Raw genomic sequence first — 17,620 nt, 5'->3', positions numbered from 1 at the left:
TATCCATTCATTATCCATTTATCCATGATGGACATTTGGGCTCCTTGCATACTTTGGCTGTTGTTGATAGTGCTGCTATAAACATTGGGGTGCATATGTCCGTTTGAAATAGCACACCTGTATCCCTTGGATAAATACCTAGTAGTGCAATTGCTGGGTCATAGGGTAGTTCTATTTTTAATTTTTTGAGGAATCTCCATACTGTTTTCCATTTAACCAACTGAGCCACTCAGGCACCCACCATACTGTTTTCCAGAGTGGCGGCACCAGCTTGCATTCCCACCAGCAGTGCAAAAGAGATCCTCTCTCTCCACATCCTTGCCAACATCTGTTGTTACCTGAGTTGTTAATGTTAGCCATTCTGACAGGTGTGAGGTGGTATCTCATTGTGGTTTTGATTTGTATTTATTTCCCTGATGAGTGATGTTGAGCATTTTTTCATGTGTCGGTTGGCCATCTGGATGTCTTCTTTGGAGAGGTGTCTATTCACGTCTTTTGCCCATCTATTCACTGGATTATTTGTTTTTTGGATGTTGAGTTTGATAAGTTCTTTATAGATTTTGGATACTAATCCTTTATCTCATATGTCATTTGCAAATATCTTCTCCCATTCTGTCGGTTGCCTTTTAGTTTTGCTGATTGTTTCCTTTACTGTGCAGAAGCTTTTTATTTTGATGAGGTAGGTCCCAATAGTTCACTTTTGCTTTTGTTTCCCTTGCCTCTGGAGACATGTTGAGTAAGAAGTTGCTGCAGCCAAGGGCAAAGAGGTTTTTGCCTGCTTTCTCCTTGAGGATTTTGATGGCTTCCTGTCTTACATTAAGGTCTTTCATCCATTTTGAGTTTATTTTTGTGTATGGTGTAAGAAAGTGGTCCAGGTTCATTTTTCTGCATGCTGCTGTCCAGTTTTCCCAGCCCCGCTTGCTGAAGAGACTGTCTTTATTCCATTGGCTCTTCTTTCCTGCTTTGTCAAAGATTAGTTGGCCATACGTTTGTGAGTCCATTTCTGTTATGTTCCATTGATCTGTCTGTTTTTGTGCCAGTACCATACTGCCTTGATGATTACAGCTTTGTAGTACAGCTTGAAGTCCGTATTCCCCCCTTATTCTTATAAACAGTGTTTCAGTAAATATTTTGTTTGCATACCTGATGAACTGGGGCTTTTTTTTTTTTAGGTTAAAACATATATAGATTTCTCTAATTTTAAGATGTTTTGAGGTAACTTTCCAGAATGATTATAGTAATTAACAGTCTTACCAGCAGTGTTGTGTGCGCCCATTTCTTGAATTCTCCTTACCACTACTCTTTTTACTATTTATTATTCTGATGGATTAAAAAAAATGGCATCTGGTGGCTCCAATTTTTATTTTACAATTTTATGAAGTAGTATGTCTTTGTATGCTGTTGGTCATTTGGATTTTCCTTTCTTTCCATAGGATCTCTTTTATGTTGGGGATATGAACTCTAAGTGCTTGAGTTAAATTTTTCTAGTGTATATTTGCCTTTCAGTTTTGTTTTGCCATTCAGAAAGCTTTCCTTTTTACACAGTTGAATAATATGCATTTATTTTATAATTCCTGATTTTTCTGTGTTGCTTAGGATGGTCTTCCTACTTATGTGTTTAAATTTAAATTCTCATAGATTTCTTTCTAAAATACATACTTTTGGGGCGCCTGGGTGGCTCTGTCGGTTAAGCGTCCGACTTCGGCTCAGGTCATGATCTCACGGTCCGTGAGTTCGAGCCCCGCGTCGGGCTCTGTGCTGACCGCTCAGAGCCTGGAGCCTGTTTCGGATTCTGTGTCTCCCTCTCTCTCTGCCCCTCCCTGTTCATGCTCTGTCTCTCTCTGTCTCAAAAATAAATAAACGTTTAAAAAAAATAAAATAAAATAAATAAAATACATACTTTTTAGATTGACATCTTTAATACATCCAGAATTCATTTTTGTGCATGATACACATTTCAGATGAATAACATTTATGATGGGTTATCTAGTTACACAGGTAGCATTCATTTTCCCCACAGAATCAAAATAGCACCTTTGTTATTAAAATATTGTTCCCATTATATTTTGATACAATTTCTAGATTGTAAAAGATGTTTTTAAAATCAACATACAAGGGGTGCCTTGGTGGCTCAGTTGGTTGAACATACAACTCTTCATTTCAGCTCAGGTCATGATCCCAGGGTTGTGGGATTGAGCCCCATGCTCACTACTTAAGGTATTTTCTCCCTCTCCCTCTCTCCTCCCTCTCCCCCTCCCCTTCTCCCCCTCTTTCCCTCTTTCTCTCTCTCCAATTGTCTCTCTCTCTCCCTCTCCCTCCCTCCCTCCCTCCCCCCTCCTCCACATGCACTCTGTCTCTAAAATAAAAATAAAAGAAAACAAAAAAGAAAGTCAACACATGAGAGGAATTTTATAGGCTCTTTCAATGAAAATGTATTGGGCACCTACTATGTACCACACATGCATTTTGGTTAGGTAAAAATTTTGAAGATTCTGAACACTTTCTGAACTTTGAGTTTATGATATTATGGATCTAAAAACATTTTCATATTTTATCAGTGCAGGTGTCAAGGAGTAAGAAATATTGTGGCAGTGATTCATATTCCGACTTGAACATAATCAAAATGCATGGCCATTGCTGTGATTTCAGTCACAAACTGCTTTACATACCAGATACTCTGCTATCTATAAAATATACTCTAATTTGTGAGAGAAATCATAATCTTATAAAAAGTTTTTTCTAGTGTATTTATCCTGTTTATATTAATAAATGATTTTTATAATAATGCTATTAAAAAGAGGTTATAAATCAACAATATTTACCTATAGGTGATAGGAAGTAAATACTGTAAACCTTTTACCAGTTCTGACAAGAAATAAACTTTCCTTAACCATAAGGAATTTTAAAATGTAACAAGCTCACATCTTAGATGTGCTTCCTGTTTTGTTTTCTTTCCTGATTATAAAAATGGTTATGCTAAGTGTAAAGAATTTTGAAAATACATTAAAATGTAAAGAAATAAATTAAACCCAACCATAATATCAACACCTGTACCACCACTGTTAACATTAGCTGAGAAGGGGAATTGGCAAAAAGAAACAAATAGGCAAATAACAAAATTAACATACAGCTAACAGGCAAAATGTGTTAGGAATGTCTAACAATCATTTACTGTGTATGCTGTGTGTATTATTAATTTAAGCTTATTTCATATATTAACTCATTCACTTGTTAGCGTGCCCCCTCTGAAACATAAGGACTGTTATCACCATTTTCTGTTGAGGCACAGTGAGTTAAAGTATTGTTTAAGGCTTCAAATGTAGTAAGTGGCAGGGCCAGGATGTAAATCCAGGTAATTTATTTTCAGAGTCCCTTCTTAAGATCATTGTGTTGGACTATCTCCCTGATGTAAAAGGTTACTACTTAACTATAATCAAGGAAAAATGTCACCCATTAAACTGATTAAAAATTGAAAGGTTGAGAAGTTCAATAATACCAAGTATTAATGAAAACATACTACTGTTGGAGGCCTTTTCAGAGGGCAAGTTGATGTGGCAAATAAAACTTTAAATGCATGTAGATTCGGGGCACCTGGGTGGTTAAGTATCTGATTTCGGCTCAGATCATGATCTCTCGGTTCATGATTCTAGCCCTGTATCGGGCTCTGTACTGACAGCTCAGAGCCTGGAACCTGTTCCTAATCCTGTGTCTCCCTCTGTGCCCCTCCCCCACAGACAGTCTGTCTCTCCCTCAAAAATAATAAACATTTAAAAAATATGCTTGTAGGTTCTTCAGTGTAGCAAATCCATTGATCAGTATTTCTCCCCCAAGAAATGCACACATGTACATAGACTGGTATTTTTATTATAACGTTTTCAACAGCAAAAAATTGGAAACCACCTAAGTGTTCATTAAAACAGTAATGTTCGGGGCGCCTGGGTGGCGCAGTTGGTTAAGCGTCCGACTTCAGCCAGGTCACGATCTCGCGGTCCGTGAGTTCGAGCCCCGCATCAGGCTCTGGGCTGATGGCTCGGAGCCTGGAGCCTGTTTCCGATTCTGTGTCTCCCTCTTTCTCTCTGCCCCTCCCCCGTTCATGCTCTGTCTCTCTCTGTCCCAAAAATAAATAAAAAACGTTGAAAAAAAAAATAAATAAATAAAACAGTAATGTTCAATCAACTATAATATGTCTGTACTGTTAAATATCATACAATAGTTAAAAAGCAATGAATTGCTCTTACACATTTTTGCATGGAAAACTCTTAGAGATATATTGAAAAAAGTTTTTTTAAGGTTTATTTGCTTTTGAGAGAGAGAGAGTGTGTTGAGTGGGTGAGGGCCAGAGAGGGAGATGTAGAAGCTGAAGCAGGCTCCAGGCTCTGAGCTATCAGCAAAAAGCCTGACATGGGGCTGGAAATTGTGAACCACCAGGCCATGACCTGAGCAGAAGTTGGACCCTTAACCGACTGCGTCACCCAGGTGCCCGCCCCCAAGAGACATATTTTTATTTATTTATTTTTTTTATTATTTTTTTTCAACGTTTTTAATTTATTTTTGGGACAGAGAGAGACAGAGCATGAACGGGGGAGGGGCAGAGAGAGAGGGAGACACAGAATCGGAAACAGGCTCCAGGCTCCAAGCCATCAGCCCAGAGCCTGACGCGGGGCTCGAACTCACGGACCGCGAGATCGTGACCTGGCTGAAGTCGGACGCTTAACCGACTGCGCCACCCAGGCGCCCCAAGAGACATATTTTTAAAGTAACTTGCACGACTATGTGTTGTGCAATATTTATTTATATTGTGGCAAAATACACATATTATAAAGCTCACCATTTTAAAATGTACAGTTCAGTGTCCTTAAGTGCATTCATGATGGTATGCAATTGTCATCACTGTGTTTTCCAAAATATCACTGTGTTTTCCTAACTGGAAATCTCATAACCCATTAAGCAGCCACTCCCTATTACTTCCTCTGCTTAGTCCCTGGCAACCATGAGTCTGCTTTCTATCTCTGTGGATTTCCTTGTTCTGGATATATCATATAAATAGAATTATACAATCATGTGGCCTTTTGTGTCTGGCTTCTTCCAGGTTTAACCTGTGTAGCATGAATCAGTACCTTTTTATGGCTGAATTATTTCATTTTTGGATATACCACATTTTTCTTATCCATCTGTTTGTGGACATTTGAGTTATTTCTACCTTTTGGTTATTACAAATAGTGAATGATACTGTGAACATTCATGTACAAATTTTTGTTTGAACGTCTCTTTTCTTTTGGGTCTGTGCCTACCAGTAGAACCACATGGTCAAATAGGAACTCCATGATAAGCTTGTTGAGGAGCCACCAAAACAGTTTCCACAGTGACTGCACCATTTATGTTGCCAGCAGCAGTGTACAAAGGGTCTGTTCTCTCCATTCTCGCCAATGTTTGTTAATTTCCTTTTTTTTTTTTAAAGTTATCTGATGGGTATGAGGTAGTATCTCATTATGGTTTTGATTTGCATTTTCCTAATGACTAATGTCACTGAACATTTTTTCATGCATTTGTTGGCCATTTGTGTATCCTCTTTGGATAAATATTTAAGTCCTTTGCTCCATTTCTTAATTTGTTGTTTGTTTTTTTGTTGTTGAGTTGTAGGATTTCCTTATGTATTCTGGATATTAAACTCTGACAGATATGTGATTTGCAAATATTTTTTCTTAGTCTCTGAGTTTTCTTTTCAGTCTTCTTGGTAATGTACTTTGAGGAACAGAAATTTTGGATTTTTTTTTTTTTTTTTTTTTAAATTTTTTTTTTTTCAACATTTTTTATTTATTTTTGGGACAGAGAGAGAGACAGAGCATGAACGGGGGAGGGGCAGAGAGAGAGGGAGACACAGAATCAGAAACAGGCTCCAGGCTCCGAGCCATCAGCCCAGAGCCTGACGCGGGGCTCGAACTCACGGACCGCGAGATCGTGACCTGGCTGAAGTCGGACGCCTAACCGACTGCGCCACCCAGGCGCCCCAAGAAATTTTGGATTTTGATGAAGTTCAGTTTATTTTTTCTGTTGCTTGTGCTTTTGGTGTCATCATCTAAGAATCCATTGTCAAATTCAAGTTCATAAAGATTTACCTCTATGTGTTCTTTTAAGTTTATGGCTTTTAGTTCTTATGTTTAAGTCACTGATCCATTTTGAATTCAGTTTTATATCTCACGTAAGGTAGGGATACATCTGACTTAGGGATAACTGTATATGTGGATATCCAGTTTTCCTACCACTGTTTATTGAAGAGACTGTTGTCTCTTTATTGAACAGTCTTGACATCCTTATTGAAAAACATTTGACTAAATTTATGTGTTTATTTTGGACTTTCAATTCTGATACATTGGTCTATATTGTTATTCCTATGGTGATACATGCTATTTTTTTTTTTTAATTTTTTTTTTCAACGTTTTTTATTTATTTTTGGGACAGAGAGAGACAGAGCATGAACGGGGGAGGGTCAGAGAGAGAGAGGGAGACACAGAATCGGAAACAGGCTCCAGGCTCCAGGCTCCGAGCCATCAGCCCAGAGCCTGACGCGGGGCTCGAACTCACGGACCGCAAGATCGTGACCTGGCTGAAGTCGGACGCTTAACCGACTGCGCCACCCAGGCGCCCCGATACATGCTATTTTGATTACTGTTGCTTTGTAATAAATTGTGAAATAGGAAGTATGATTCTTCAAGATTTGTTTGGTGATTTGAGGTTCCTTGTAATTCCATACGAATTTTGGGATTGGCCTTTCCTTCCCTTTATGCAAGAAAAAAAAAAGCCATTGAGATTTTGATTAGGATTGTACTGAATCTTTAGAGTGCTTTGGGGAATTTTTCCATTTTAACAATATTATCTTCAGATCCATGAATATGAGATGTTTTACTTAGGTCTTTAATTTCTTAGCAGTTTTTTTTTTATTTTTGTTTTTTTCTACCTTTAGGTGTGTAAGTCATGTACCTCCTTTGTTGAGTTTATTCTCGAGTATTTACAATACGATTGTAAATTGAACTGTTTTCTTAATTTCCTTTTTGGATTATTCATTGCAAGTGATTTTTGTGTTGCTTGTATCCTTTGCTGAATTCATTTATTAACTCTAATAACAATTTTGTGTGTGTGTTTGTGTGTGTGTGCGTGTATGTGTGTATTCTTTAGAATTGTCCCTATATAGGCTCGTGTCATTTGTAAATGGAGATATTTTTACTCCTTAGGACCTTTCCTGTCTGAATGCCTTTTATTTGTTTTTCCTGCCTGCTTACTCTGGCTACGACTTCAAGTACAATTATGAAAGTGGCAAGAACAGGCAGTTTTGTCGTGTTCCTGATCTAAGGGGGAAGTAATTTAAAAAACATGGATTTTATATGTACTCATATGTTTGAGTAAATGTATAAAACTCAACTCTGTGTGTTTCTGATGTTTAGTGAGTTGGGAGCATGTCATTCTTCCATGTTTTCTGTATTTTAAACTTTTTCCATAATGAAGATGTAATATACTTACATTGTGAAAATAACTTTAAAAGAAGAAAAAGATGAACACTTCTCAACAATAAAACTATAATCTGGCAGTGGCATGAATTGCCTTTGAAGAGGCCTATAGAAATGCATGTTGAAATGGTATATAATTTTTATTAGCCAGAACAAGATTTGACTGGCAATACAATTTTTCTCCAGGTCATACATTGGCTAGAAAAGCAGAAAACCAAAATATCCATAGATAAATAAATTAGAAATCCCAAATCATAAAAAACACCAAAAGATTTTAAGCATGTAATTATACCTTGTGTTGTATTTCCCTGAGTGATTTCATCTGACCTGCCCTGCACCTTCAAGATATTTTTTAACAGTAGTTTACCCAAACTGTTTCTTGTTTCCCCATTCTGTGATATGGTTCTTGATGGTTATAATTAGCATATTTTTACATCCTATAATTAGACTTGAACTTTTTGAAGTCTGGGTTGTGGGGTAGAGAGTTGAGAGCTGTGGTTTAAAATTTGGCTATCCTCAGGTCACCTGACACTAGCTAACTATATTATTTCAGGAAGGGATCTTGTAACTGTGCTAAAAAACCCAAAAACTTCTGAGAACACATTTGCAGATAGATCCTTTGAATTCGAAAGGGATTTGGAAAATACTAAACTAGAACCAATTTTTGGTATATCAGTTTTATGAACTGAGAAAATTTTACCTTGCAAGCTCAGTGCTTGAGACAAGGACAGTTCATATGAAAAGGACCTTTATAGGGGGACCTGGGTGGCTCAGTTGGTTAAACATTGACTCTTGGTTTCAGATCAGGTCATGATCTCATGCCTTCACAGGTTTGAGCCCCGCATTGGTCTCCACACTGGCAGCCTCTGCCTCTCTCTCTCTCTCTCTCTCTCTCTCTCTCTCTCTCTCTCTCTCTCTCTGCCCGTCCCCCATTCATGCTATCTCTCTCTCAAAATAAATAAATAAACTTAAAAAAAAAAAAAAAAGAAAAGAACCTTTATAGCTTGAATCCTGGTATTTTAAGATGTGTTCTTAAAATGGTTCATGATGTTAGCGGCAAAAATTAAGGGTCAACTTTATTCCTTAAAATAATCTTAAAAAAAAAAAAACTTGTGTTTTCTTTGTATCAACATATATGTTTCCATTTTTTCTCTTGTAGTACCTGTTTGAAAATGGTAGAATAGATAATATTTTTACTGAGCCCTATTCCAGATTTATGATTGAACTTACCAAACTCTTGAAAATATGGGAACCTACAATACTTCCTAATGGTAGGATGCTTATTTTTTATTTTGATTCTTTTCTTGATATGCATTCTTAAATTGCTTAATTTTTATGATTATCTTTTTATAAACTGTTCATTTATGTTTCTGTCTTGATTCATGAGATATTTGGAGTTTTGAGGAGGAAGTCTTTGGCTTATTATTTAAGTAGAATTATAACTTCTATATAGTGTATGTATAGGTATATACCATTGAAAATAAAAAAAAAAAAAACAACTGGAGGTTGTATTTACTTCTTAGAAACCATTTTTGGTCCAATATTGGTAGTGTAGTTTCACACTATACCAGTAGCTGGCACATACTTTACTTGTAGACTGTACCTGTTAGCAGTGGTCCTTCTTCAGCAGTTTATTATAAATATCCTGTATGGGTTATTACAAGAGTTAAATCTTCATCCTTGAATTGTCTTTGACCATATGTTGCTGGACAGCTCCCTAATTTACTCCTAGTCTTAGGCTCCTTGGCTGTGAATGGAGAGGTTGAATGTGATGTTCAGGAATTTGTGCCCCTTTGGTTGGGTTGTAGAGCAACTTTGAAGGATTCTGAGTAGGGTGGTGGCTTGATGCAGTTAGCATCCAAAGAGGCAGCTAGGGAGATAGAGTTGGAAGTAATAAATTCATGTTTATGGTTAGGCTCCCAGGAATAGAATGCATAAGCAGCAGCAAAGAGGATTGTTCAGAGAACATAAGGGAAGACCTGCATTTAAGGGCTGACATGAGGAGTGTACATTTAACAGTATACTCATCTTAATTCTTCTGTAAGACATCTGCTTTTCGAGAAAAATCCCATAAAAGTCATCATGAATTAATTACTCTTAATGTAAATTTACAATACGAGGGAGTGTGAGGGAGTGAGGGAACTATCTGCCTTCTAATGTTCTTAGCTAAAATAAAACTGAACCAGTTAACAGTAAGCCTAATACTCTCAAACAGGAGTCTACAAACTGCTTAATCTGGCCTGCTGCCTGTTTTTGGATAGTCCATGAGCTAAAAATGGTCGGGACAAAATGTAAAGATAATAATAATTTGTGGTAAATGAAAATTATATAAAATTCATATTTGTATGTATAAATAAATTTAATTGGTATATAGCCACACCTATTTGTTTATGTGTTGTCTGCCGCCCCTTATTTTCAATAACAACAAAGTTGTTCAGAGCCCGAATGGCCCACAGTACTTAAAATATTTACATCTGGCTCTTTATAGAAAAAGTTTGCCAAACCCTGGTCTAAAATAACAATAGATTAAAACTGTTTCAGGGGGTTGCTCCCAGTGTCTGTCTGCCTCAGACAGACATCTTTTCTTTTTTTCTTTTGCGGTACCTTTTTTGGTTTTCCATATAAGGGAGCAGGGGAAAGATGGGAGCAATTGGTCATTTCCTTTATATCTTCCTGTCTGAGAACTGGAGAAATTATTTAGTCCTGTTTAGCAGGAGCTTAGTACTGTTACTTCTGTCCTCCTTCTGGTGCAGGTTACATGTTTTCTCGCATTGAAGAAGAGCATTTGTGGGAATGCAAACAGCTGGGCGCTTACTCACCAATTGTCCTCTTGAACACCCTCCTTTTCTTCAATACCAAATACTTTCAACTCAAGAATGTTACTGAGCACTTGAAGCTTTCCTTTGCCCATGTGATGAGACGGACCAGGACTCTGAAGTACAGCACCAAGATGACATATCTGAGGTTCTTCCCACCTTTACAAAAGCAGGAGTCAGAACCAGGTGTGTGGGGGAGTTTGTGAGATTTCTGTTTGAAGCCCTGTTGGTATTCAGATAGACTTATCACAGAAGAGTAACTGTAAACTCTGTACACTCTGGAAGAGTGTAACTTTAATTTAAAATGTAGATGCTTTTTTATTGTCAGGGTTAGGTTAAAGGCTTGCCACAAAATGAGAGGAATCACTTGCCTCCCTATACTTTTATTGGCTTTTAAACTAGAAATTCTGGGGGCGCCTGGGTGGCTTGGTCAGTTAAGCGTCCGACTTTGACTCAGGTCATGATCTCACGGTCTGTGAGTTCGAGCCCCACGTCGGGCTCTGTGCTGACAGCTCAGAGCCTGGAGCCTGTTTCGGATTCTGTGTCTCCCTCTCTCTCTGCTCCTCCCCTGTTCATGCTCTGTCTCTCTCTGTCTCAAAAATAAATAAACGTTAGGGGCGCCTGGGTGGCGCAGTCGGTTAAGCGTCCGACTTCAGCCAGGTCACGATCTCGCGGTCCGTGAGTTCGAGCCCCGCGTCAGGCTCTGGGCCGATGGCTCAGAGCCTGGAGCCTGCTTCCGATTCTGTGTCTCCCTCTCTCTCTGCCCCTCCCCCGTTCATGCTCTGTCTCTCTCTGTCCCAAAAATAAATTAAAAACGTTGAAAAAAAAAAATAAAAAAATAAAAAAAAATAAATAAATAAACGTTAAAAAAAATTATAAATAAACTAGAAATTCTGATATAATTGGTCAAGATTAGAGCCCAAATAATTTGCATTTTTCCTTTTCTTTTTTTTAATTGTTGATTTTTGAGAGAGAGAGAGAGAGAGAGAATGTGCAAGTGGGGGAGGGGCGGAGAGACAGAGAGAGAGGATCTGACGTAGGCTCTGCACTGACAGCAGAGAACCTGACACGGGGCTCAAACTTGTGAACCGTGAGATCATGACCTGAATCCAAGTCGGACGCATAACTGACTGAACCACCCAGGTGCCCCTCAAATAATTTGCATTTTACAACTTACCAGGGAATTAAAATCTGCAGCTAAGGATCAGAATCACTGATTTAGAGGCAACAGAGTGGCCAATTGCTAGGGAAAAGGAACCTGCCTAATTTTTAAATCTGTTTCTAAATCTTTTTTTTTTTTTTTAAACCAGAGCACCACTTTTTAGTTCACATTAACTATCTGTTTCTGAAGAACCTTAGAACCTGGCCTAGAGTATACAGATGGAGTTTGACTTAATAATTTTTTAACTTTACAATCATGAGAAAGCGATGTACATTCAGTAGAAACTATGCTTTGAATTTTGACTTTTGATATTTTCTCAAACTAGTGGAATACAGTATGATCCTCTCTTGTGCTGACAGCAGCAGTCTGCAGCCCCCTGTCAGTCCCATGATCACGAGGGTAAACAACCCATATGCTTATAGCCATTCTGCACCCATTCAGCCATTCTGTGTTTTCAGTTTTCAGTACCGTATTTAATCATTTACATGAGATAGTCAGTACTTTATTATAAAATAGGCTTATTATATGTATTAGAAGATTTTGCCCAACTGTAGACTGTATAAGTGTTCTGAGCATGTTTAAGCTATGGTGTTCAGTAGGTTACATGTATTAAATGCATTTTCGATTTAGGATGGCTGTATCAGGTTGTAACACCATCGTGGTCAAGGAAGATCTGTATTGCTTTTGTACACAGTAGAATAATACCAGCAGTGACAACTTTCGTAGAAGGTTTATCTTACATTCCAAAAAAAGCCTATTAAGTAATAGTTTGTTTTTAACATTAAAAAAATTAATGTATTATGGAACTAGAAATTAAATGTATCAATTTTGACCAAAATTGTAAGTTCTGAAATTCCCAAAATCAAGTTGTTACTTCCTTGGGATAAGAGTGAAATACATATTTTGAATGTGAGCATTTAAAATCACTGAAACTAAAATCTATAAAGAATAATTGTGATGTTCATGTTTGTGTTAACTTTTTTGTCATTTGCCCTGTCTCTTTAGAAAATATAACTCTATTATTATATCTATGTCCTATCTCCTTCATTTTGTTCATATATAACCCATTTTGTGCTCTTAATAAATATTAATTGTGGGAGGGAGAGGCATTCAGGTTACATTTCCGCTTTCTGTTGAGGTGCTTGACAAGATTGGTAGTAAGTTTAGCTGCTTCTCTGAATGAGCAACTCTTTATATTTAGGTATCCTCTAAATAGAAGACTGGGGTGAATTTTAAGTAATAACTAATACAGGAAGCTGGGGAAGTTCTTTGCCAGCTATTCAGAGCAGCTGTAAGAAAAGAAGAAGAAAACCTTTTTCCTCAGGTTCACAGCAGATCCACCACCCACTGCTATTCTCTTGAAGCCTGAATGGAGAAGGTGGGAAAGAAAAAGCCTTACTTCCCATGTTTTCACCCTGGTTTCTTTTTGATAACCCTTAGCCTCCACAAAATTCTGTTGGTGAAAAAGGATTTGCTCCTTTCTTACCAAATGGCCAACTTTACTGAGAATTTCTTTTCCCAGCAAAGATCCCATTTCTCATAAAACTGACAAATAAAAGAAACTTGAAAAACCGTTTTCTACAGTGAAAATATTTTCAGATAACTAGGTGACAACTTATACCTTGATCTCTTCTATCTGAATCCTTTTTGTTCCTGCTTTACCTTGCTATGGCTTAAGATATACGTGATAAAATTTCGTAACAAAGTCAGGCTCAAAAGTAAGACCTAACTCTCTAGTACCATGCATTTGGCTCACTTTGTAAGCAGGGGAACATAAATTTTATAGAACAGGGACTTTGTTTTGTTCAGTGCTATTACCTAGTACTTACATTACTCTCCAGCACCTGCATAGGTCATGCTTGTTGAATGACTAAGTGAAAGGGAGGAGAAAGGGAGTGACAGTTCTGACTGGAGACAAAGCTCAGTGGATGTCTTGAGCATGGGAGTAAAGATTTTTCTGATCTTTTGATAATTATTTCCCATCTCAAGATAAACTGGCTATTGGCAAGAGGAAACGAAATGAAGATGACGAGGTCCCAGTGGGTGTGGAGATGGCAGAGAATACTGACAATCCACTAAGATGCCCAGTCCGACTTTATGAGTTTTACCTGTCAAAATGGTAAGCAGTCTTCCTATGGACTAGATCCAGCACACTTCAAACAGTAGTTAGCATGGTTCCGATTTCAGATGCTTGAATATCAGAAAAGTAGCCACCTTATGACTTTAGATGAGGATGTCCTTTTAATTTCCTTTTTTCCCCTATTCTCATATCTGCCTGATTTTGGACCCCAAAACACATTGCTTTATCTTGATTTTTTTTTTTCCTGAAAAGCTCTTCAAAATCAAGAATCGCAGCTGTAGTTTGATCTTTACAACTGTTGCTCAGCCTTTATGTGATAATGAAACTGTTGTGATTTTACTGTTTATATAGAAAAATTTAGAGGAGAAGTTGTACTCCTAAACCTATAAATGGAAAAACAATTTATTTTTAAGGAATTTATATGTTTGAGGTCTTTTTCTTTCAGAAACTTTAAGACTTTAGAGTTATAAGATCCACACAAAAGCACTTTTTTCTCAAAGAGATACAGTGGCTTGGGTTTGCCCCATGGTAATGTGTATTGAGTGCTCTTGGGGGTCATTCCAGGATACTGGGCACTGAGGATATGTGGTTCTCAGCCATAGTGTTACATGTGAGTTGAATTTTTTGTTACTCCTAATAATGTTTTAAATCTTTCAATTTGTGAACGATTTACACTCTGTCTTCTGTTAACATTACACTCACCTCCAGTGAGCGTAGGAGAAAAAAAATGTGCAGTTACCGGTTGCACCTGGGGGGAAGATGCCTGTAAACTGATTTATCTCAGTGGGTACATTGCTTATCTAGGACATTAGTCACAGCAGGGAAAAAGGTGAGAGTCACTATATTAAAGAGTAGTTACGTATTTCCTATACTTTCTGATCCCCAATTTTCTTAGTTTCTTTCTTTCTTTCTTTCTTTTTTATCCCCTGTGGATAGTTCTGAAAGTGTGAAGCAGAGGAATGACGTGTTTTACCTGCAACCTGAGCGCTCCTGTGTTCCGAACAGCCCCATGTGGTACTCCACATTCCCAATAGACCCTGGGACCCTGGACACCATGTTAACACGTATTCTCATGGTGAGGGAGGTACACGAAGAACTTGCCAAAGCCAAATCAGAAGACTCTGATGTTGAGTTATCAGATTAAAGTGGACGTGGTGTTCCTATTTTCATACACGTGGGTATGCACCAAACTGTGAATGCATCCAGCTTTGGAAAACGATATACAAGTACAAGTCCTCTTGACTTGATTACAAGATAATGGAAAACAGATGACTCGTGAACCACAGTGTGGATGTACAAATGAAAATTGAAGGAAAGAATATGAACCAAGAAATGTTGTTCTTTGGCAGTGATATAGTTCTTAGACATCTTCAGAATGACTAACCAATTTCTCTGAGTGGTGCATAATCTTATTTTGTTTGGGAATAACAAATTGTGGAATATTTTTAAGGAAAACTGTTGTATAAAACTCTACCATAGTAACCTTAGACCTTAGAGAGGTAGCTTTGGAGTAAGACCTTGGCTGCAGTAGGCTACTTAGGCAAGCCCTATGTGCACGTCAGGGGAGAAGTCAGTGCAGAGCTAAGAGTGACATCAGATGAGGACCGTGGGACCCAGACTTGAAGACCCAATAAAAATACTCAACTTTTTTTTTAAAAGGTAGAGAGTGAAGTGGTCTTGATTTTGATTTTCACTGCCAAGCCAATTCTGTGAAGGATAGAAGCCTCTGGTGCTTTTGCCATAGGCCCCTCACATCAGGGAAAAAGGCCTTCACTGCTGTTCACACAGTAATATGTCCCTTTCACTTTCTGGGTCTAGCCTTCTTAGCTGTGGGTCTGGCTGTGGGTAAATTGAGGTAAAGGGGCTGATACTCCACAAACTGATTATGCACACAGAAAATCTGTGGAGCCCATTAGACCCCAAGTGTCTTGAAATGTTTGTAGAAAACCCACTAAAATGCCCACTTCTCTGGGTGTCAGCCTTTATTGCTGCTGTCTCATAGCATGAGCTGTGGTACACAGAAATGGGGGTTCTCCTTTTGTTTTCATTTTATCCCCAAATGGCAGCTTTTCTCCCATTGTTTTATCTTCCTGTTTCCCAAATCTTCTTATTTGTCTTTTGCACCAGTTTCTGGAGGCCCTTGTCATTTCAAAAAGAAAAGTCTCTCTCACTCGGGCAAACCTGTGGATGATTCCACAAAGACACAGTATTACTTAGTTAACAGAATTACGGTAGAAAAGGTCCTAGTACGTTCCTATAAAGCATTTGGAAGATGACCTTGTTGTCCTAAGAAACTTGAAAATAGGGATTCTGGGGTCAGGATCCAAAGACATGGACTGTCTTGCATATCCACAGCAGGGCTTCTAGCATTATTCCAAACTCTAGCTGTTTTACTAGTTCTATGAGGACTGCAAGTCATAGGTGTGTTTGGCGTATCAGTCCATCTCCCTCATCTCCATTCGCAGTTTCTTCCCCCCCAAATTTTGACTCAAAGCTTTTCTGATGTTGGCCAGTCACAGAATTTCTTTAGCTGAGGTTAATTTGACCCTGTAATAGAAATGAGAAGAGTCCAAAAACCCTCTTAGAAATTTTAACCTTGGAAAACTTTTCAATCTGTCCCATTTTTTTAGATGGGGGTAGCAGGTGTTTTTGGTTTTTTAAAATAAATGGAAGTCATTTAAGTAAAATAAAAATTTAAAAGTAGGCCTTTTGGCGTTGTGTACTTGATGGTTCTGTCCCTCTGCCTGTAACAAATTTCATTTTGGTTACCAGGAACTGTGTGAAAGAAGTCTGCCCCAATTCTGTATGATTAATTCCATCTGTGTTTGTCATTTCTGACGGGAAAACTTCTTACTTCCAGATCTTGTTTGATATGGAGGAAAAACAACTGGATTGTCTGATAAGTCTGCCAATAAACTATCCAGAAACATCAGGTGTAATAGCCCCCACTATACAAATTTTATGGTTTGTATAAACACTAACATTTCCCCTTCTGTAGTTGTATCAAGAACAAATATTGTTGGCATAGTAGATACATTGTTATAAAACACCAGAGAGAAAAAGAAATCTGTATCTTTTAACTGAGAACAGCCAATACCCAGGTAAATGACTGTATCAGGACTTCAATTGCATGTTAGTCCGCAGAGTTGTCCAGATCCTAAATTCGTAAAAGAAAATTTTGATTAATTATTGGTCATTCTTCATAAGCGTAGCTGTTGATATGTGTGTCAGACTATTTGCTTTTTAAAATTTTATTAAAATTATGTAAAATTGCATTTTTATTTCCAGGGGAGAAAACATCAAACAAACGAGAGAAACATCTAAATTATCCTTTCCGTTCTTTTTTGTTTTTTAACCACTTTGGGTTTTCCCCTTGCAGAAACCACAGAAATATTCCCTTAGAATAAAATAGTATATTTGTATTTGATGGGTGAGTTATTCCTTTTCTTTGTCTTGAACGAATTTTAAATATTTTTTTCTGTTTAGCCTTATTGGTATGAGCCAACAGATGGTATATTATAAAGAAAGAGCAGTTTTCAGGAAATAAATTATTTGGTGTTTACTTAAGTCCAGTAAACAGACTGTTTCATTGCAAAGTCTTTTCACTTGTTGTCTTTTTCCATCAAAAGACTTGTGCCTGTTTTTAGTTAACTATATGCAAAGCCCTGATAGCCAGTAATCCCAGATTTCACATATATATTTCATTTCAGGCAAACTTTTTTGAGATTTACAAAGCTTGCTTGCATCACTTTACCTTGAGTGATTGAACTTGAGAGACTGGAATAAAGAATATGTACTCATTCTTAAATATATATATATTAATATATATATTTATATATATGTATATATATTTATATATACGTATATATATTTATCTTGGAAATGTCAGACTAACTTGCATTTTCCTTAGATTCTTGCTCCGCCTTGGTATTGTACAAACACCTTCAAATTCCATACGGACTGTTTCTATCTGCTGCCTTTTGGCATCCCTAATTTTATAAAACAGGAGTTTTCAAAAAAGTCTACAGTAAAATGAATTTCTGTATATTAATCCCAGTTT

General features: G+C 37.5%; 1 protein-coding gene across 7 annotated transcripts in view; it reads left to right on the top strand.

The window, feature by feature from the left end:
• ZMYM4 (zinc finger MYM-type containing 4) overlaps positions 1-16,987 on the top strand; it is a 150,209-nt gene extending 133,222 nt beyond the window's left edge. For all 7 annotated transcript variants that reach the window (XM_058718098.1, XM_058718100.1, XM_058718105.1 and 4 more), the window contains 4 exons: positions 8,662-8,773; positions 10,256-10,504; positions 13,470-13,599; positions 14,497-16,987. In XM_058718098.1, the coding sequence (XP_058574081.1) occupies positions 8,662-8,773; positions 10,256-10,504; positions 13,470-13,599; positions 14,497-14,704 (699 nt within the window). In that variant the 3' untranslated portion in view covers positions 14,705-16,987. The remainder of the gene's footprint in view (positions 1-8,661; positions 8,774-10,255; positions 10,505-13,469; positions 13,600-14,496) is intronic.
• The last annotated feature ends 633 nt before the right edge of the window (positions 16,988-17,620 follow it).

This window comes from Neofelis nebulosa, chromosome 2, assembly GCF_028018385.1.
Source record: "Neofelis nebulosa isolate mNeoNeb1 chromosome 2, mNeoNeb1.pri, whole genome shotgun sequence".
NCBI classification, from domain to species: domain Eukaryota; kingdom Metazoa; phylum Chordata; class Mammalia; order Carnivora; family Felidae; genus Neofelis; species Neofelis nebulosa.
This window is presented reverse-complemented; position numbering and strand designations above follow the sequence as displayed.